This window comes from Aotus nancymaae, unplaced genomic scaffold (assembly GCF_030222135.1).
Source record: "Aotus nancymaae isolate 86718 unplaced genomic scaffold, 86718_ANA_hifiasm-v0.15.2.pri h1tg000020l, whole genome shotgun sequence".
In the NCBI taxonomy this organism is placed as follows: domain Eukaryota; kingdom Metazoa; phylum Chordata; class Mammalia; order Primates; family Aotidae; genus Aotus; species Aotus nancymaae.
Window position 1 is genome coordinate 15247418 of NW_026988432.1, and position 22471 is coordinate 15269888.

The following is a 22471-nucleotide window of genomic DNA, read 5'->3' on the forward strand; positions in this document are numbered from 1 at the left end:
TGCAGATTATTTCATGTCATTGACAGGCAGTTATACTATTTGAGAAAAACATTATATTCAAATACTGGCTAAACAGGTGATTCATTAATTGCTATGATTCTGAAGAGTGAATTACTTATTTGGAGTTGTATTTATTTTAAAGCACCTAAGCTTTTAGAAAAAAATGGGTGACTGAAGAAATGAAATCTGTCAAGGCACAAACAGTTGAAGCTTCTGGAAGGCAAGCCAGTAGAAAAGGCAGACTCCACACACTAGGCCCGAGCTGGGGGTCAGCTGCGTGTTCTCTCAGCATGAGGGACAGGGAAGCAGGACCCCACACACACACTGGCACCAAGTCACTCAGTCTGGATGGCTTCAGCCCTGTACTCCTGCAACTCCTCCACAATTCTGTTGTGGGAAGGACAGCAGAAGAAAGAAGGGAAATGAAATCTGTATACAGCCAAAGAAAACCTGTGTTCCTTAACCCAAATGAAGCTTGTTTGAGATCACCTGTCTAAATTTTGATAAACTTATTCTATTGAAAGTTAGAATTTATTAGAGACTGTAAAAGTGTGTGGAGTTGGGGTAGGGCAGCCCTGCTTAGCCTCCTCTGTACCTAGAACGCCATCCAAGCACTCATTTTCTCCAATGGGGTGCACTGCCTGGCACATGGGGCCTGCCTGGGCCCGAGCCACTGTTCCCTGGCACCCTCACGACTGTTACTGTGACTGAGCCCAGAAGACAGAAGCTCACAGACCCACGCCATCTCCTCACCAAGGTGTCCAGAGCTGACATGTCACAGGCAGTGGCCTCTGGCATCTGGAAATGAGTAAAACTCATCCTCCATCTTTACCAAAGGCAGGTCACTAATGAGTGGGAGGAGTCCTCAGCCCTTAACTGAGAGAGCCTACTTTATAATAAACCACAGGGAAATGGAACTATTCAAGTTATCCCTGGTGCTACTTCATTCAGAGGGACTAACAAGAAATCCAGTGGAATTAACTCTTCAAAGAACCAGCATCTAGCGTGATGTTCAAAGCTCTACAAGGTGATGAATAAAATAGTCTCTCATAGGTTTAAGAATGATCTGAAAAGAATATACTTATAGTGACAAGCAGACAACCTAAAACCAGTACTAGCCTCAAAACTTCTTATATGTTTAATAACTACACTTATACCCAAAACTTAGTAACTGAGTTGGGAATGAGTTGTTTCTAAACTTTCTGCTTTATCTCCCTACTAACAATAAATTTTAAAACATTTGCTCATTGAGAATAATTTATCAATCATTTATACCTATTCTCTCTTTTTGATATTTATTTCTACCTATTCACACTTTTCAATAAAATCAGATTAATATAAAAGAAACAGGTGATGGTTTGAACCAAATGATCTAAGATACCTTTCACCTCTGGCAGATCTGTATAAGATGTTTCTATTACCTTCTTATTACCAGTAGTTTGGAGATTCTATCATATGGGGGATGATGTGGGGAGGAGCTGGAACTCAAAGAAGGAAGAAATGGAGAAATATTTCAGGGAAGTGTACAGCTGAATAGTTGTGAAGTCTGAGAACTCCCACCAAGCAGAAGCAAGCCTGATCTGGTTAGGCAGACACATTCTCTACTAAGAAGTCCCTCTGCAAACAGCCACCAATGATGCACACCTCTGCAGGGAACTAGGAATTGGGTTCCTTTCTTTTTTCTCAAATAGATATAGGGTATCACTATGTTGCCCAGGCTGGTCTTGAACTCCTGGCCTTAAACAATCCTCCCGCCTCAGCCTCCCAAAGTGCTGGGATCACAGGTGCGTGCCAACACACCTGGCCTCCATTTTTTTTTTTAATGTAGAAATTCCTTCATCGTTGCTTTATGTTGGAATGTCAGGTAAGAAAACGTGTTTAGAATAACATGACATTTTCCACAGCTAATGTTCATTTAGAGTTCTGAACCAACATTTATCTCTATGTTTTAATTTTCCTGGTATTTTTTTGATGTTGAGGTTTCTGGATTCTCTATATTACATAAAAATAATTTTAACAACAAAATCTATACTTTTACCTTCAGTAGAAATTCCTGTAGTTCTTGGTGGGTTTTTGTTACTGTTGTGACTGAAAGATCAGACCAATTTACCTGATTTAAAAAAAACACACATGTTATATGGTTATTCCTTAGGCAGGAACCGGCTAGAAAAGCCATGTGCAAAAACAAAGGGCCTTACTTAAATTTTACTAAGATTAACAATTAGAAATATAAAGTTAATCTGGCATTGTCATAATTTCAAAATTAGTAAAATTATCTGCACATTGACATACACTACTCAAAAAAGTTCTAATAACTCTTTCGAAATGGCACTTATTAAAAACTATCTGAAAATGTGACTGTGTTTAGTAATTTTTCAGAAAGGGGATATATGTTATTTTCTATGAACTTACAGAACTCTAAAATGACACTTTGACAGTACAGATCTTTGCCATTCAAAAGATAAAAATTCTATGTCCTGAAACTTATTAAATATACACCCTTAAGAGAAATAACTAGAGTTTACTACCTTCTTTGGTAGTACCACTTCGTATTTTTATGGAATTTATGATTAATGAAGAGATTTCATCTTTATCTCAATCTTTAAAATCCTATTAAGACGCTATGACTACTTCCATTTTGAGATGGAGAAACTTAAGTTCAAACAGGTTAGGTTACTGAGGTGTGACCCTAAGTAAGGGCAAGAGTCAGAACTGACATTCATTGTGCTACCCCACCCGCTACCTCGTCAAAGCTTTTTATCCAGTGGACTCAATTGTGGCCCCCTAATAATTTATACTCTAGAATTATTTGAGCTAAATAAATATTTGCACTATGCTACTATCTAGGCCTTACCAACTTATAAATAATCAGATACTTAAAAATACATATAACATTTTATCTAAAACTTTAAAATTAGTATCTTTATTAACTGGCACATTTCTTAAGTGATTTTTAAGTATTCAAATGTTTGCTGAGCAGCTACTTGAATAGGGCACTGTTCTGACTCTTCTTTCCGGAGATGCAGAAATGGACAAGACAGTTAAGTCTCTGCTGACTGAGTTCACAGGCTAGTGCAGGAGACAGATCAAAGCAAGCAAGAGAATATATAAAAATTTCCATCAGTGATCAGTGCTTTGAAGAAAACACACAGGGCATGGTACAAGAATGGGGAGATGCACATGAGCTGGGGTGTCAAGAAGGATCTCTGAAGAGGGAGCTTTAGAGCCAAAGTGGCCTATTCTCGGTATAGGGGTATGGGGGAAGGGCATTTCAGGTGAGAGGACAGTAGAGCCTTCAGGAAGGCAGGCTGTGAGCTCTAACAGCAAAAGGGGCCAGCCTGACCGAGCATGGAGAGCAAAGAGTGAGATGCATGCCACGATAAGACACCAGGAGATAACGGCTGAAATCCTGCAAACTGAGGATCTCTCTCCCTCAAAGCAAAGCTGGAGTTCTGAATTCATTCAACGAGCAAGTCAGACATGGTGGGATGGTTGACGATTGAGGATGAAGATTCCTGCTCTCCATGAGAATATCTACTGGACAGATCTGTGAAAGGTATATACCATGGATGAAGGAGAAAACATTCTGGTGGAGGGTCAGAAATAACTCCTTAAGAGAGGTACAGCCAAAATTTGGCAAACAATGCCTTTGGAGAGGAACTGGAGTGAGGATGCACAAAAACGTGGTGTGGCTCCACCTGGCTTCAGGGTGTGTGCCATCCAAACTGAGGAGAAAGAGCTGTAGCCCAAGCAGGTAGAAGTAAGGAAGATGTGGACAAGGAGTCCCCATTACAGCTGACGGGCAAAAAGGAGACATGGAAATACTTCGTCTGGGAGCGCAGAATCAGAGCTGGGCTCTACAGCTAATCCCAGCTGTGGGAAGGACAGGGCAACAAAAGCAATCATGGGTAAGAAGACAGGGCAACAAAGTGGGAATAAGAACGTCAGAGAATGAAGAGGAGGAGGAAAATGCCAGGAAAACAATGCCAGAAAGACAATGCCTGTGATCTTGACTTAAAAAACAATGGCACGAAAGGCTTACTTTTATTTTTTTAAAGGTATCTCTTACATCTTAATTGTGTCCCTAAATCTAAGGCTCTTATTTCTTTTTAATAAAACAGCCAGGGTTATTTTAATGTGATGCTATTCAAAAAAGCTTGGCAAACCATGCAGTAGTATGTGATAAAAAACAGTATATTCTCTTAATTAAAAACAAACATAAATGCCTTTCCCCTTAAATTAGCAAACCTGCCACAAGTTTTTCCAAAGATCATTGAGCAGAGCATGTGAGGTATCTTTTGTGGGGGAAAATGGCTTACTTTGAAAGTGTACTCCCAGTATTTGTCAGCTCTTTTTCTCTGGACTCCTTTCAACATTATCTTCTCAATGTGTACAGCTGAAAGAAAAAAAAACACATTCTGATTTGCGCTACAAGGACTACAGACACGTGTCAGTTACCTAAAGTAACCCTAAAAGTTGACAAGTGCTTAACAATTAAGCTTGACTGGCCTTAAATCATGAAATTAAAAAATAAAAAAAAATTAAAAACCAGAAGCATAGCAGTGTGCCACCTGCCCATGAAATGATTTTTTTCTATACCCAATTAATATGCTGAGTGTTTAAGTAATTTCAAACACTCTGCTAACACCAAAGATTTTAAGGATAAAAATAAAAGGTACCTGTAATTAAGATATTTTTCCAAATGATAATCTTCCAAATGGTTATTCACATTATCACAAATATGGCATTTTAAGATCAACTAAATATGGCTCATTCAATTATTTATACATAGTAGGTATAAATAAACGAGAAAATATAACGAGGTATAAACGAGAAAATACCTAGTTTTATATTTAATTTTTAAAAAAACTACTCAAAAGTAATATACCAAGCTGATAAAAATTTCTAATTGGGAATTTTAAAATTACTCTTCTCAAATGATATTGAAATCCTCAATATCATATAATGGTAAATAAAAATTGAACATTATAATAAAGGTTCATTGTGGCGAAATTTTTTCACAATTTATTACAGAGATAAAATAGTAAACATAAATTATATTAAACTCTAAAACACCCTGAATTGAACTAGATAAACAGTTTATTCATGAAGTAAGCAAATGTTTAAATTCCCCAACTACCCGTTTTGCAACCCCTTTAGTAAAAGTACCCCCTTAGGAAATAAATCAATTTCAAAAGAGTCAATCTACTAAGTGTACTATAAGGATTTAAAGAGACTGCTGCTCAGGGTATAAACAGAAGAAACCGTACTTTCAGGATAGTGAGGGAGGTGATATCAAAGGCTGATAATGACTACGCTAAAGTTTGCAGGGAAGAGGTTAGGAAAGTAACTCAACAGAACGGGGGGTGCACTGTTGGATTCAGGAGAGCTGGAGATGGAGGAGAAAAGGGGCATTCATTCATTTTGCTTTAGAGGAAGAAGTTAAAATAGACAAAGTGGAATACACAAAGTGACAAAAGCATAGAGGAAGAGTAAGACTGTTAAAAGACCACGGAAGATAGGCAACGAGAAGGCATGAAACATAAGATACAGAAATACACAGGGGAAGGGACATTTATAATAAACAAAGGATATAACATTACCAGTATTTTTTATCAACTTCCCAAATATATAGGGTTTGGTCACCTGCTTGTGGGCCAATTTTCCCTTTGTGGGCCAGAAATGTTGAGGATGGAAACAAAGGAAAATCTCAAAAAGCCAGGCAAGAGCCTGTAACTCCTTAGAACTGTGCAACAGTATGAAAGCCAAAGTGGGGATGGGAGGGTAAGCTGTTTCCAAAAGCTGTTACATTAAATTATTTAAATAAAATCTTCTGAACTAATCTTATATTCAGAAATAAAGCAGCTGTAGTTCTGCAAATCACTGGGCTCAAGGGTAGGGAATCTCGGGTTTTGTTTGGTCAGAACCCAGTTTCACTTAGCAGAAAAAGCCACTATGACATTACAGGGTATGAGAACATAGCTTCGGCGACGATTTCAAGTTCTGTCTGGTGTTACCTATGGGAATCATGGTAAGAGAAGACAAGAGTATGTGGTGAGGAATGGCCACAATGAAAGTGCCCCCAACCCTCATAAATTTAAACTAAAAAGCATGTATTACACAAACTTTTTAAGAAGTAGGAATATAAGAAAAATCATCTACAGTACCACCTTTACAGTTAATTGTTAGCATTTTTTTTCTGAGATAGAGTTTTGCTCTTTGTTGCCCCAGCTGGAGTACAGTGGCATGATCTTGGCTCACTGCAACCTCTGCCTCCAGGGTTCAAGCGATTCTCCTACCACAGCCTCTCAAGTAGCTGGGATTACAGGTGCCCGCCACCACACCCAGCTGATTTTTGTATTTTTAGTAGAGATGTGTTTCACCATGTTGGCCAAGCTGGTCTTGAACTCCTGACCTCAGGTGATCTGCACGCCTTGGCCTCCCAAAGTGCTGGGATTACAGGCGTGAGCCACCGCACCCAGCCAATTGTTAGCATTTTGGTATACTCTCTATGTTCTTCTAAAATATTTTTATTATAAAAAAGGGACCTTCATTGTAAAACCAACTCCACTTTAGGTTATTTGTACGTTCAATGAGATTAGCTGAAGCAGTCTATGATTAAAGTAGTTTAGCTGGAAAGATAGGAGTACTGTGATAGTCTTGAATAGAAGTGGTTATTATATAAACACTTAAGTTCAACATTAAACATTCAGACCTATTTTTCCTTTGTGAGGAAAAATGTATTACAGAAAAAGGATTATTACTGGAAAAAAAGGAGATATAATGACATAAATTCAAAATTGTTATAACTGAGTGTGAAGCTTATCATATATCCTTGGCTCTTTTAAAGCCCAGATTGCAGTCTACATTTTCCATTTCAGTTTCTCTCCCAACACAGGTTAATGGCTCCCCAAATACAAAGAGAAAAGAATATCTGAATTCATTCCTTTTCAGATAGCAATGTCCTTCCATCCTCTCATTCCAGCCCTCTTAAAAACTGCATTCTTGCAGGAAGAATGGACTTATAAGTAACTTACTTACTCTTACACAGAACTTGTATAAAAAGTTACTTTTCAGTAGACACTGAGCTCAATTCTAGGAATAAAGCACTATACTAAATATTCTGGGGGCTCTCTGGCCTTCAGAAGCATGCAACCAGGTTTAAGATCCAGTTAAGACAATGGACTACAGAGCAGAACGAGTGGGTGCATGCTGGGAAAAGCAGGGCTGTGGTGCAGAGGCACCCAGCGTGACGACAGCAGAATTGGGAGGACTGGCTCTTGAGTGAAGCCTAGGACCAGTAGGACTCTCTACTTCCAAAAGGAGAGTAAAAAGTTTACAGTTAATCAGTGTACAGAGTACCCTGTAATCTTCTGATGCTTACAAAAAATAGAGCATACTACCTTCTCGCTGAACTCTGTGAGGTGCCAGGGTAAGTCCATCCTGAGGTATTGGGGCTTGCTCTATTAAACTGCTCTCGTTTTTCTGCATGTAATCACCATGAGCAGAGTCGTTCTAGATGAGAAAGAGAGAGACATGTTAACTTACACCATGGACTAAGAGCAATAAATCCCAGATATAGGTCTTCCCGTTTTACTAACAACCATTTTAGTGGCAATTTTTAGAGATCCAATAGGTGACTGCACACTTTGGGCACAAAGGCACAGTGTCAGAACTGAAAGCAGAAGACTAGCTTTCTATTAATTATCAACTGTCCTAGCTTTCTTAAGACACAGAAAATTGCTTAATACTATTCATAGTTGTCAATGATGTCAATTCTGAACCAGAATCAAAGGAACACATAACAACAAATGGTGCCCTTTACACTAAACCCCATAGGCAAGGCATGTGTACTTTTTACAAGAATCACTACACAATTTTTATTCATTGTTTGGTTTTATTACCATTCTAAACAGATGCTTTGTAGAAAAAAAATCTTATGGAAGGTATCATCAATACATGCCAAGGCTTTCTAAACAAGAATACGTATAGGCAGGGAGTTTACCATTAAAGTTAAGTCATCTAAAAGCAACTGGGTATTCTAAACCTAACTGAGTTTGCTCAGCTCATCACTAGTGAACTGGAGTAACTCTGACTCCTAGATCTCCTGCTTCGAGTAATACAGGGGATGCCAAACTTACACGCACCTCGCCAGAAATCAAGCACTGTCACGTACAAACTGTTGCATTATATTGATTAAGTAAAAAAAAAAAAAAAAATAGCCTGATGACAGTTTTTTAATACAACTCACACCTTATCCCTCCCTTTATGTTCAGACTCTCAAAACACTACTCATATCAAAATCACCTCGGTTTTAAGAATCAATTACGATTTTACAAATCTGTAATAAATATATATTAGTATTTTTTTCTGTAAAGAAATGAGGTAAACAGAAGACCCTAAGTTCCCCACAAATCTCAATTTAAAAATATTTTGTTCTGCTGTCTAATCACATATCCTGACCTGACAGTAAGTATGAAATGCTCTATTTATGAGAATAGGGCACATTATATACTTCCGGGAGCTAAACTTCTGCCTTCTAGTCTGTCTTCCTTTATTTAGAAATGCAAGGAAACAAACACTGTCTACCTAGAAACATTTAATGAGGAGAGTAAGGAACTCTTAAGTCAACATCCAGCTTCTGAAACACTTAGTTTTCAATGTTACTGGTTTTTAAAAACTGCAGATATGAAATCTTTTAATAACAAACTCATGCATATCCTAACCCAGACCATATATTTTACTACACATTTACCTACGAGAGATTCTGTTTCTCAAAAATTTTAACATTGCTGTAAACACTTCAAAAAACAAAGAAAATAAAATGCTATATAATCCTCTCAAATAGCTGGGTTAACTGGAAGAAGCTTGGGTGAATAGGTTAACCATTTCTTTCTTTTTTTTGAGACAGAGTTTCTCTCTGCTGCCCAGGCTGGAGTGCACTGGCATGACCATAACTCACTGCAGCTTCAAATTCCCAGCCTCAAGTGATCCTCTCAACTTGGCTTCCCAAAATGCTGGGGTTACAGGTGTGAGCCATTGTACCTGGCCAGTCAACCATTTCTTACAGAGAAATATTTCTCTACATTCCTCATATGTAGCTCACAAATTTAAAACAATAATTTCAAATATAAACTAATGCAAAATATGCAAAAAATATTTTCATTAGTGAGATGCACAGCAAGATACCACATTATACCCATTAGGATGACTATTATCAAAAAAGAAAGTGTTGGGAAGGATGTGGAGAAATAGAACCCTTATGCATTGATGGCAGAAACCAAAATGGTAGAGCTACTGTTGACAGTCAGGTAGTTCCTCAAAATATTAAACACAGAATTATTTTATGATCCAGCAATTCCACTTCTAAGATATACCCAAAAGAACTGAAAGCAGAAGAAATACAAACATAATCTGTACACCAACGTTCATAGCAGTTATTCATAATAACAACAAAGTTGAAAAAATAAAAATCCATTAATAGATGAACAGATAAGCAAAATATGGTGTACACATGATTACATTCCTTAAAAAGGAATGCAATTCTGATACATAATATGATTTGGATGAATCCTGAAGACAGTATGCTAGATGAAATAAGCCAGACACAAAAGAACAAATACAGCATGCTTCCAATCATGTGAGATACCCACAGTAGTCAAGTTCATAAAGAAAGTAAAATAGTTGCTAGGTGTGGTAGTTCACGCCTGTGATCCCAGCGCTTTGGGGGGCCAAGGTGGGAGGATCACATAAGGCCAGTAGTTCATGACCAGACTGAACAACATAGCAAGATCCTATCTCTACAAAAGTTTTTTTTTTTTTTTTAATTAGCCAGAAGTAGTGGTATGCACCTATAGTCCTAGTTACTTGGGAGGCTGAGATGGGAGGATTGCTTGGGCCCAGGAGTTCGAGGCTGTAGTGAGCCATGATCACGCCACTGCACTCCAGCCTGGGCAACAGGGCAAGACCCTATCTCTAAAACAAACAAACAAAGTAGAATAGTAGTTACCAGGGACTGGGGGGAATAGGGTGTTTTCTTTTAATGGGTAGAGAATTTCAGTTTGGGATGATAGTGTCTAGAGACAGTGGAGAAGACTCACAACAATGGGAATGTACTACTGCTGCTGAACTGTACATTCAAAAGGAGATAAAATAAGAATTTTGTGCTGTATATTTTATATCACAATAAAAACTAAAAATGGAAATGATCACACTGCTTCTACAAACATTAAATTGAAGCAACAGTATGAGAGTAGTTTGCTTCATAATCAAAATCACATTTTTGAAGTGTGAAGTTAACTTTATGAACCCAATTTAACAACCAAGAAGTAGCCTCCTGTTTAATAACCTAGGGAGAGAAATGAAGTTTGAGTTTCTATCCAAAGTCCTAAGTTCATCAAGCTGTGAAATATCTACTAATTAAATGCTTCTATTCCCCTCCAAGTCTCAGCATGTATCAATGCTATAAAATCACATAGACTAAGTTTAGAAGCTGTTACTAAACTCACCCATGTGACGCTGCCTGAGCTGGAGATGAGAATTAGGCCGTTCGGCAGCCCCAATGGTGGGCAGCAGTTCGGCAACGCTGTCTGCCTTGCCCTCCCTCTTGACTCCTTAGGGGGAAGGGTATCATAAAATCTTGAGAACTCCTGCTTTAATGGAATTATATAAAGAGGATGGCACCCACTTTATCTGTTAAGTTCAGATTCCCATGAAAATGCAGCACAGATGAAATGCCAGAATCAGCATTTTACAAAGACTAGTTAGAGGAAAGGGTCAGGACCAAGAGAAAACTGGAGACTTTTTCTCTGTTTGAATCAAGAAAGCAGAGTTTAAAGATTCTAAGCCTGCAAAAATACGCACAAGCATACAAAGAACCTTAGTACAAGTGCATTCTCCTTTCTTAACTCACCTGAGGCAGAGCTTCTTCTGTCCTATCACTTGTTACTCAAGGGCTACTGGTTAGCACAAATCTACATGGCATGTGATTCAGGTGGTCTAGATGGTTTTCCCACAGATGACATGTAGAACCATCACAATTACATACTTAAGATTTCTTAAATGTGGGGGCCTTGTGAAACAGCCAAGTACCTGGACATCCTAATTAACTCTTCTCTGAAAACAAACCATTAGAACAAAGGTTGTATTTGCCTTTTTGTTGTTGCTGTTGTTAACCAAGTTCAAACTGTAGACATGGTTCCTCTAGTCCCTCGACATAGACTATGAGTTTAAAAATCCAAGACATTCTCAACAGTAACAAAGCAGTAAGAGTTTTTTACTTTTTTAAACCAAATTCACTAACTTCTTCTGAAGTTTTGTCACTTGTCAAATGAGACTCAGAAAATTAACAGTAGTATATAACAACATTCTATTAAGCTTCTGTAGCAGATTAAAGATAGCTAAAAATTATTTATACTCCTCCCACTGCAAAGTGGAATGAGTCCCCCACCCAGTGGGCCTAGGCCAGCTTCAGAATGTGCCAGCAGTGACACTCATCTAAGGTTAGGTCCTGGGAAGCCTCAGCCTGGGCCTCTTGGACACTTGGGCTTGGAGTCCTGAGTCACCACATGAGACATGCACTTCTCCTGGTGGCCACACTTGACGGACCACATGGAAAGAGGATAGGGGCCTAGAGATGCCACCTGGGTCCCAGCTGTGTCCCAGACACCGCAGAACAAACTCTTCACTATAATTATCTGTCTAAATCCCTCACCCACAAAACTGTAAGAGATGGTAATGAAATGGTCACTCTTTTAAGTCACTAAGTGTGGGAGTAATTTGTTATACAGTTACATGTTTTAAATTCTGTTATTTAAATAGCCAGGGTTGCAACTAAAGCATACAGTATTATTTAAGCAAGATTCACAAGAAGTCTTGCTTTGCATGTTAGAAGATGATTCATTATTAGAAACATTACCTAGATGTTAAATTTTATCCATTTTTCTAGAAGAGGGAAGAAGCTAGGGAGAATTTAAGAATGACTTACTGCCTGTCTCTTTAACAAGAAGATGTGGTAGAAGAGGCAAAGGTTGGTCTCAATTCTGCTCAGTGAAATAGCACAACTTGACCCAAAGTAGTGCCTTAAATCACCCTACAGCCTCTGATAAAAGGTGAGCTCTTGGTGGAAGAAACACGCGGGTAATGTATTAAAACTCTGCTGGAACACAGGTCAGAGCAGGGGAACCGATGAATCAAGGCCCAGAAACAGCACAATATGGACTTCCACTATGAACATGGGCTCACTCCCTATGCATCTTTTGTTTAGTTTAACTAGCAATACCACTATAAGGCAATTCAGCAAGAGCATGGCACAACTAGCTATCTCAATGCCTGGGCAAATGCACTCCAGCTACTGAATGGAGGAGGGGACAAACAATTTACGGAATCCATGTATTTGCTCTGACATCACAGTCCACAGATGCGACCTGGCCACAATTACAGTTATGCAAGTGAAAGGGAACTAGATGGATGGAAATAGCTGGGGCAGGGAAAATCATCACTATCACTCTCTATGGATTTTCTGGGAACTCTACATGTTTAATGCAAATTGGAAAATTAAAATTTTTGATGTCGTTATCATGTTCAGAGCATTAAACTTGTAGGCTGCAGCATTAGGGAAGATCTAGGAAAAGAATGCTGATATGGAAGTCTACTGGGGAGGAAGGAGTGGAATCTTTGAAAGAGAAATGAGAGTAGCAGTTTTTACTTGTGAACCAGCTTTGAATGTTTTCCTTGTAAAACTCTTTATGCTTCTACTATTTTGACCTAAATAACGCCATCTGTTAGTTGATACAGTGGACTCATAAAAAAATACAGGTTCTGTATTGGATCACAAAATGATAATGGCATGGAATCCTGAGAGAGGTAGGGGTAGTGGCTTCCTAGCCTACACCAATACTGGGGGTCTCCACCTTTAGCACCAGCATTTGAGCTTCTTTTGCCAACCTGCTATTACACAGAAGGAAAACATCTTTTAACCCTAGAACTAGGAAGATGATCCAGAAATTGCTATATCCTTGGGCCAGCAGCCTCAAATCTTTAAATCCCCACACCAGGGTGTTTTGGGGTGTGATGAAAAGAATGCATGCATGAGTGCACAAGAATCTAGAGAGGCACACATCTCTCCAGCCCACATCTGACACTGTCTTTGCCATCGCAGCCACGCCCCAGGAGAGATGAGGGAGGGAGGCCAAGAGGTCCTCAGGAAGGATGTGAGCCTGGGCTCCAAAGCTGGAAGGAACTGCCACGCCTTCTACCACCTGCAGCAGAGCTACCGCTTCACCCCCAGTGCAGAAACATTCTTGGAATTGTGTAGAAATGTGAGCTTATAGAGCCTAAGAAGGATCTATGGCAGTACGTGATTTACTATAGTGTTGCCAAACACTGCATTAGGACTTGTGTTTCATGCCACTAGTTATTATAGAATGGGCAATTTCCCCAAACTAATAAAACTACTCAACATTCAATGCCACAACCTCTTTGTATGAGTGATGACCTCTTTCTCAAGCAAGTACTCCCAAACATTACAGCATTTGGTTCACATATGACCATGCCGCCTCCCTTCTAGGACCACTAGTGAATTTCAATCATTTGATACCCAAGACAAAAATCAATTGTACTATGGGAAACTATCCTAATTTAGACATTTCTAACAAGAAACAAAAATTCCCCAACATTTACATGACAGAGTTTTCACTTCAGTGACCAAAGTTTAGTTTTTATCTTTCCAATCACAAACAAGGCACTACCCCAATTCTACATCTGACTCACACCACTCCTCAAGGAGATGATAAACTGGAGCTCAAACACTGCAGGCTACCTACTGTCAACAATCCAAGCAGTAAGAAAATAGGTTAATATGTGACTTTTCCATCCTATCAAAATGTTACTGCTAGGTCTGTACCAATTTATGCACCCCACATACAAAAGCTTAATTAACACAGGGAGTAGAAATGATCTGATTTTTTTTTTTTTTTTTGAGATAGGATCTCACTCTGTCTCCCAGGCCAGATTGTGTAGTGGCGCAATCATGGCTCACTTCAGCCTTGACCTCTCTGCTCAAGCGATCTTCTCATCTCAGTTTCTCGAGTAGCCAGGACTATAGGCACGCACCACCATGCCAGCCTAATTCTTTTTAGAGATGGGGTCCTGGTATGTTGCCCAGGCTGCAAATGGTCCGATTTGGAAGGCATATTTAATAAGCACAACCAGTCAGCTTCCACCCACTGAAGATTCAATTCAAATCTATACTTGTTCCATGCTTTTTATATAAACAAGCAATTCCTCTTATTTCCAAAATAATTGTGCCTATCTTATATAACTGCAAATATTTTTAATAAAGTACATACTGGTAAGTACAATTCAAAATAAGACAAAATCACTGCCTGATGTACTTAAGTCTTTTCTCTTTTTTTTTTTTTTGAGACAGAGTTTCGCTCTTGGTGCCCAGGCTGGAGTGCAATGGCACCATCTCAGCTCACTGTAACCTCTGCCTCCCAGATTCAAGTGATTCTCCTGCCTTAGCCTCCGGAGTAACTGGGATTACAGGCATGCACCACCATGCCTGGCTAATTTTTTTTTTTTAATCAGAGACGGGGTTTTACTATGTTGGTCAGGCTGGTCTTGAACTCCTGACCTCAGGTGATCTACCCGCCTTGACCTCCCAAAGTGCTGGGTTTACAGGTTTGAGCCACCACACCTGGCCTCGATGTACTTAGTCTTAAAACAGTATATCATATTGGTATTTTTCTTTATTTTTGGAGATAGTCTCGTTCTCACTCTGGCTGGAGTGCAATGGTGTGATCTCAGCTTACTGCCACCTCCACCTTCCAGGTTCAAGCAATTCTGTCTCAGCCTCTCAAGTAGTTGGAACTACAGGCACCTGCCACCACACCCAGCTAATTTTTATATTTTTAGTAGAGACGGGGTTTCACTGTGTTGGCCAGGCTGGTCTTGAACTCCTGACCTCAAGTGTTCTGCCTGTCTTGGCCCCCCAAAGTTCTGGGATTATAGGCATAAGCCACATGCCCAGCCTGGTATTTTTCAAGCTATATATTTTCCAAGTACAAACACAGGACATGATGACAGAGCAATTATGAGATATGCAATACTAACCAAAAAAAAGAGGCACAATGCCTGAGCCTTTGGGGAACTTAAATCTTGTGTGAAAGGTCAATTTCATTTTATTTATTTACTTATTTTTAAGACAGGGTCTCGCTCTACTATCCAGGCTGGAGTGCAATGGTGTGATCTCAGTTCACTGCAACCTCCGCCTCCAGGGCTCAAGTGATCCTCCAGGCTGGCTCAAGCGATCTTTCTGGGCTCAACTGATCTTCCTGCCTCAGCCTCCTGAGTAGCTGGGACTACAGACATGCATCACCATGCCTAGTTAATTTTGGCATTTTTCTGTAGAGAAATGGTTTTGCCATGTTGCCCAGGCTCCTCTTGAACTCCTGGGCTCAAGCAATCCACCTGCCTTGGCCTCCCACAGTGCTGTGATTACAGGTATGAGCCAATGCACCTGGCCTGAGAGGTCAATTTTAAATGTTAAAAAGACAAAGAATCACAGTAGAGTACCAAAATTACAGTGATATATGTGCATCTAAAATTCTGTGGCAGCAAATTATCTTTGAAGACTGCCATAGGGACAATTCCAGAAAACATCATACAAGAAACAACGGCATGAGCCCAGCCTGGAATGAAAGGGAGGATATATGAAGAAAGAGTGGGAGGAGGATTTTTGAGTCCAAAGAAAGATTTTTGAGTCCAGAGACCTATTAGAGGCCAGGGTCCATCAGTCACTGAAAGAAAATGTAGTAGATTAAATGTTGCTTTAGAAAGGTGTACCTGGCAATAGTATCCAAAAGATGAGAGGTGGGAAGGCTAAAAGCAGGGGAATCAGCATAAGTCTCAGCATAAAGTCCCAAAAGAGAATGGTGTCAGGCAAGAATGAGGAAAGTGTGCATTCAGGATGTGATGGGAGAAGATGATCAAGGTCATCAAGCAATTGGGAGTGACTAGAAACATAATAGTACCATTGAGAGAACTGAGTCTGGAAGATTTTTTAAAAATCAATCATGTAGTCTTTTTATACAGATTCATGTTAGAGTGACAGTTGACACTCTTTTTACACAGATTCACATTAGAGTGACAGTAGACACTCAATGAGATACACACCATAAGGGTGCACATGCATGCACACACATACACCCCCTTCACTGCCTCCCACTGCAACCTACCGACACCCTATTCTTTTAACATGGCCCTCAAGGCCCTCTATAACGCAACCCCAGCATGTCTTCAAATGTCTTTCCTCTTTCTTCTCTCCTTTTTCTTTCAAGACAGGGTCTCACTCTGTTGCTCAGGCTGGAATGCAGTGGCACCACCACAGCTCACTACAGCCTTGACCTCCCAGGCTCAAGTGATCCTCCCACCTCAGTCTCCTCAGTAGTTGGAGCCTCCTAAGAAGCTGGGACTACAGGTACTTGCCACCACACCCAGCAATTTTTAAATACTCTTTATAGAGATGGGGTCTATGTTGTCAGGGTTGGTTTCAAACTCCTGGGCTCAAGCGATCCCTCTGCCTCGGTCTCCCAAAGTGTTAAGATGACAGGCATGAGCCACCATGCCTCACCTAACATCTATCTATTCATCCACTGCAACCAAATTGTGGTAATCACTCTATGAATAATACATATATCTCACTTTTGTTTACCAAGCATTTTCATATACATTAACACATTCATCCTGACAACAATTACATGAAACAAATAGGAATTATATCCCTACTTTATACTGGACACTCTGGGAAGACTAAATTACTTGCCAAAATGACCTTTTCAAACTATAAATCTGACCTCAAATAAATGACTTCTTGAATGAGCACAAAACACTTCCAATGAGCTAAGGCATTTAGAAAGGAACTAAAGGTCAAATGTTCCCGAGAGCATAGGAAGAACAGAAGGAAATCAACTCCCCCAGCCCAGCCAGGCTACACCTGTAACATCAACACCCGATTAGGCACTTCCCTTCTAGATTGACTGTTTACAGATAGGAACCCCAAAATGTCAGTGGATGAATGAGGATTTTGTGACAAAGAAATCTTTGTAAGTAAGAGAAGTACTGTTACACACAGTCGTCCACAACGAAAAACACAGTCAATAAAATAAAGTTCAGTCTGCCTTGAGAGTAGTACAGGCCTTTTTGCTTCCCTCTTAAAAAAAAAAAAAAGTTAGCTTGACATTTCTCAAGAGAAAAATACTAAATAAGCTAAAAATTAGCCAATTTAACAGCTTTTATAAAAAAGGTATAAAAATGTTCTTAATTATCCATGGGTTTTAGTCTTTGCTCTGAACTGACAAAGAATCGTGACTTAACAAAACTGCAAAACAGCTTTAAGTTATAGAATACTTTTCTAGCTAAACGTGAAAACAGGATAAGGATTTAAGTCGATTACAGTTGCATGAGAATTAATAATAATCTAAATCTAAAATATGCATTTTCTCCACTCCCAATCCCAAATCCAACACGAGGAAAATATATCTATTTTAATGTTCTATGACTCACAGAATTCCTTCCTTTGGGTTTATCTGTAGAACACTAGATCCTTACAAGTAAGTACTAACAAAAATAAAGTAACTGCTCCAAATAAATGTGTCTCAAATACCACCTTTTCAATTGCCCGTCCTTCCTGAACATCAATCTATTCACAGGGATGGTAACAGAGAACGATATACAAAATACTCCAATGTAAGGGTTTTTAGTGAGACTCTGTCACAAAAAAAAAAAAAAAAAATTCCTGAAAACACTTTGGAAGTTGTGTGTTAGCAGAAAACAAAAACGCATTGAGCACTAATCTCAAAAAAGAATGCATGTTCAAGACAATATCTGAATTATTTTGCATCTTAACTTATTAATACAATCCCACAACCTCAAAAATTATCCCCATTTTACAGGTAAGACTCAGGGATTTAAGTGGCCTGGCTGACAACTATCACAGAACTAGTGGCAGAGCTGAAACGTAAGCCTCCACCCTAGGGCTCCACTAAACATGGCTATCATTCTTCACAGTCTTCTGATAGCCTCTACAACACTCTTCCTGACCCTCTCTCCACACAAAAAACTTGTTAAGGCAACACACACACACACACACACACACACACACGGATGATACATAGATACATACACAATTGTCCCCCAGTATCCAGGAGGGATTGGTATCAGAATCTCCCAATACCAAAATCTGAGAGTGTTCCAGTCCAGATATAAAATGGCCTAGTATTTGTGTATAACCTATGTACATCCTCCTGTATACTCTAAATAACTCCATGTTACTTATTAAACTTAATACAACATAAATGCTATGCAAATAGTTGTTATACTGTTTTGTTTCAGATTACAAGAAAAAATGTCTGTACGTGTTCAGTACATGTGCGATTTCCCCCGCCCCAATATTTTTTAGCCACAGTTGGTTGAATCCCTGGATGCAGAAACCATGGGTATGTATAAGTAATCACACAGACATATTTTAGTCAACTTGAGGAAAAGAACGTACTTCCTCTCCACATCCAGCACCCCCTCCTGCCTCCCACCATGGTATACGTGAGACTTTTTCTGAGTTCTCCTTACCTGGAAAATTACTGCATTAAAAAATGTAACTGGGCAAGAAACTCAGGATTTTAATAATTATTTCCTATTAAAATATTCACTATTTAACTCTCATATATTCTAAAAAGCCTCTTCTAAATGGCTTTTATAACTGAACTGTTTTTATTCTTTGCTGTAGCCAAACCAACCTAAAATTTCCCAAGAAAGATACAGCTGTTTCTGGCTCACTCTCGGTATGTGAGATGCTGTGCCCACTCCTCTACCACCCATCCACACAAGGCTGAGCTTTCACCTGCAACTGCTAACATTTATTGAAGACCATGAACTAGACACTAATCTGCAAGTAAGGACTGCTTCACTGAATCCTAACACTTCCAGAGTGGTGGAAGGAAAGCCTCAGGCAGCACCACTGCCTCAACAACACTATTCACTTTAAAATATCAAATAACCCAGCAGCAGGGGCCAGTGAGTTAAAAAAAGGTATTTATTAATATTAACAATGAGCATTAAAACTGGTCATTTTTAAATAGCATCTTTTTTTTTTGAGGCAGAGTCTCGCTCCATTGCCCAGGCTGGAGTGTAGTGGCGTGATCTCGGCTCACTGCAACCTCTGCCTCCCAGGTTCAAGTGATTTTCCTGTCTCAGCCTCGAGTAGCTGGGACTACAGGTGCCTGCCACCACACCTGGCTAATTTTTGTATTTTTAGTAGGAATGGGGTTTCACCTTGTTGGTCAGGCTGGCCTTGAACTCCTGACCTCAGGTGATCCACCTGCCTCGGCCTCCCAAAGTGCTTGGATTACGGGCATGAGCCATCACGCCCAGCCAAAAAAGCATCTTTTTAGTGCCTACAATAATAACTGAAATTCTGAAAATCAACCTTTTCCCTCTCATTTTAAGTCAATTACTCTCCAGGATTCTGGCTGCCACATCCACATTCAAGTTACCTTGACGTAACATCCTTTATGTTAAAACTCATTGAAGAGTTTTCTTGCAATATGTTTCCTGTATTGCAAAATTAAAGAACTTAGTCTATCAAGTACAATTTAGTTAACTAAACTATGCAATCAAAAAGTAACAATTTTGCAAGGTTTTTTTAAAAACTAAATTCACTAATTTTAGTATGTGAAGGACCCACAGCTGCTTGATTTTTGTAAGTTCAAATGATGAGGTCAAATATGTTTTGTAAGTTCAAATAACACGAAGACACAGGATGATTTTGTGCCTTAGTATCGAAAATTTACATTTTTATCTTTCATTCAAACACTAGTACTATTTGCCAAGCAACTAAGCTTGGAAGATCCTGATGACACAATCTCCAGAGAATCGCCATACCATATTAATCACTAACCACTACTATGATAGTCTACGTGTTTTATGCTTCTTACACCTTTGTGTCGCTAGTTGGGGATTAAACCTCCAAAATTAGAATACCGATTTCCCCCGAACAGTTAAAGAATGTCTTTAAGCCTGCCAAAACTGGAAGCTTGCCTGTCTTGCTTCCTGCCTTTTCAACGAAACAGCAACACAACTAGTACCTTTTAAAATACGTATGCATTTTTTTGTTGCTAACACACAATCTATAGTTTGGCTTCCTAATAATTAGAAGAGACCCATTTTAAAAACCAAGAGTTTTCAGCTATGCTATACAAGCAGTCTGTAACTTCGTCACACAGGCCTGTATCAATCACACAGAGTTCCTAGGACACTGTTAATGAGTGCCTTAACTACTACTCCCTGGCCTATTTGTTGAATTTTGTAGAAGTTATTGGCAACCCACTGCAGTTGTGTGAAGAAAGTGAGATTTATGTACAAGCTTCCTAAAAAGAATGCTGACATTTAAGTTGTAATCCAATATAATATTTACTATAAAATCATCCAAATAACAGAGAAAACTCTGGAAATGTTACTATTAAAAGTAAAAACATCCTTGTTAAGTTTTCCTGTATTTCCAATGTAACATAAAAAGTGTATTCTGTCAACCTGTGAACCTGTTGCTACATCAACTATTAACAATGTAACCACGGCATGATACTAACAGTTGCTGGACCCCGTCGACTTCAAAGCATGTAACATAAAACTGGCATTATAGACATATTCCATCTGTAGACATCATTAGTTTTTAAATGTTTTAAAAGACAAGCTGACTCAGTACTGGATACAAACGTGTTGTGAGAGCCAGGTACGCTCTTCTTGGCCAGTATACTCTTACTTTAATAGAAAAGAGAATTACAAGGATACTAATTTTATGTTAACCATTTAGTAAGGCTGAAAATAGGTCGTTTGGCTCGCCAAAGAGCTTCACTTAGACGGTAGTTCAGAGAAAGAATGACTCTCGATTAAAGTTGTATACTTGTGTCTAAAAGGTTACTTCCGGGGCAAAAAAAAAAAAAAAAAATGCTGCCACACGAATTTCCCTTTCCCAGGGTTATCGCCACGGCCAAGCACTGCGGAGCGCAGAATCCACGTGGTTCTCCAGTCGGGCTGGAAGTCTCCCGCGCTAGCCAAGGGCCTGGCCTCCGCTGGGAGAGGCCGAGAGGGTGCTGGGGGCGGGGCCGGCACGAAGGTCACGTGGGCGGCGCGCGAGGCCGCCATCTTGCAGGGCGGGGGCGGGGGAGGAGAGGAGCCCCGTAAGACTGGCCCCAGATCGCTGTGCGCTGACCCCGGGCAGCGCGTGACCTCCAGGCCCCTCGGGTGGACCGCGGCAGTTCCACTCCGAGGTCGCGAGAGCCCGGGCTCCTCCCTGCTGACGGGAAGGTACGCGGCGGCGGCGGAAGGCCGAGCACAGCTGGGCTGGACCGCAGCGAATGAGGGCTTACCTCAGCCCACCCGCATAAGCGGCCTCTGGAATGACAGCCTGGGAGCAACAACATCAGATAAAAGGTCCTCAAGGCCAGAACAAGCCACAGCTAGGGACTCGGAGGCCACTAAGCAGCAGGAAATGCGGGGTTGTAACAACTTAATGGGAAGTGAATGACGTGTTACGGTAACCATAAACAACTGCTGGAGAAGTTCACCACCCCACCACGCGCCTAGAAATAGCCCAGTGTCACCTGTAGTACGCGGCCCCCTATGATTTATTCCCCCACTTCACCTGATGGCCACAGCACAGGACACGTCTGAGAAGCAGTGATGTGCTGACATTAATGGCAGTATGCCCAACCTCACTTTATCCATCCGTCCCAGCACTCACTGGTTGCAGAAAAGGCCACGCACTGCAGTCAAGATAAAAATCTCATTACTCTGGTCTGCACGCATCTCTCCCCTTCCTCTACTTGCCCCGCATAACGCGCATTAAAAGCGAAATTTAAAGAAAGAAAAAAAAGACTTCCAGCAGTTAAAATCAGAAATCAGGGTACCCCTGTTGGAATAATATGAATGGAATGATACAAGATGTTCCACTATGGGACATTTTTTTAGGCCCGAAATTTAAGGCTATCTTTACAACATTGTGTTATTACAGTAACATTTAAAATATTTAAACCATTGTGCCTGAATCTGTGTTTTTGTTTCTAAATTTAATGGCTGTGCGGCATATAGGACTTTTGGGAAATTAACAAGAAGGCTGAAGGGTGGAAGAGGCTTTTGCCATTAGCACACACACTGCAAGTTAGTAAACAGGCACTGGAAGGTGACAAAATTTCAAACTCACCGAGATAATGCTGGGTGCTAGCGTTACATCTGCGTTTGATAAAACACGTCCCAAAACATGAGTTAGTTACCTCACAGAAGCCTCGTTTTAAATAAAAAAGAGGGGTTCAGGGTAGATTAAATTCCTTCCAGCCCCAAATTCCTTGATTGCATGGGCACTGAGTCCACAAGGCCACTAGTGAAATACCACGCCCAATGTTAGTTCTGGGGTACTGAA

General features: G+C 40.0%; 1 protein-coding gene across 3 annotated transcripts in view; it reads right to left on the reverse strand.

The window, feature by feature from the left end:
- The window catches only part of ZCCHC2 (zinc finger CCHC-type containing 2), a 63658-nt gene that overhangs the window by 39090 nt on the left and 2097 nt on the right, over positions 1–22471 (reverse strand). For 2 of the 3 annotated variants that reach the window (XM_064379057.1, XM_012446447.3), the window contains exons 2-4: positions 7404–7515; positions 4320–4396; positions 2039–2110 (exon numbers count right to left, since the gene is read on the reverse strand). In XM_064379057.1, coding sequence (XP_064235127.1) covers positions 2039–2110; positions 4320–4396; positions 7404–7515 — 261 coding nt within the window. The remainder of the gene's footprint in view (positions 1–2038; positions 2111–4319; positions 4397–7403; positions 7516–22471) is intronic. The other variant, XM_064379058.1, reaches the window with a different exon arrangement.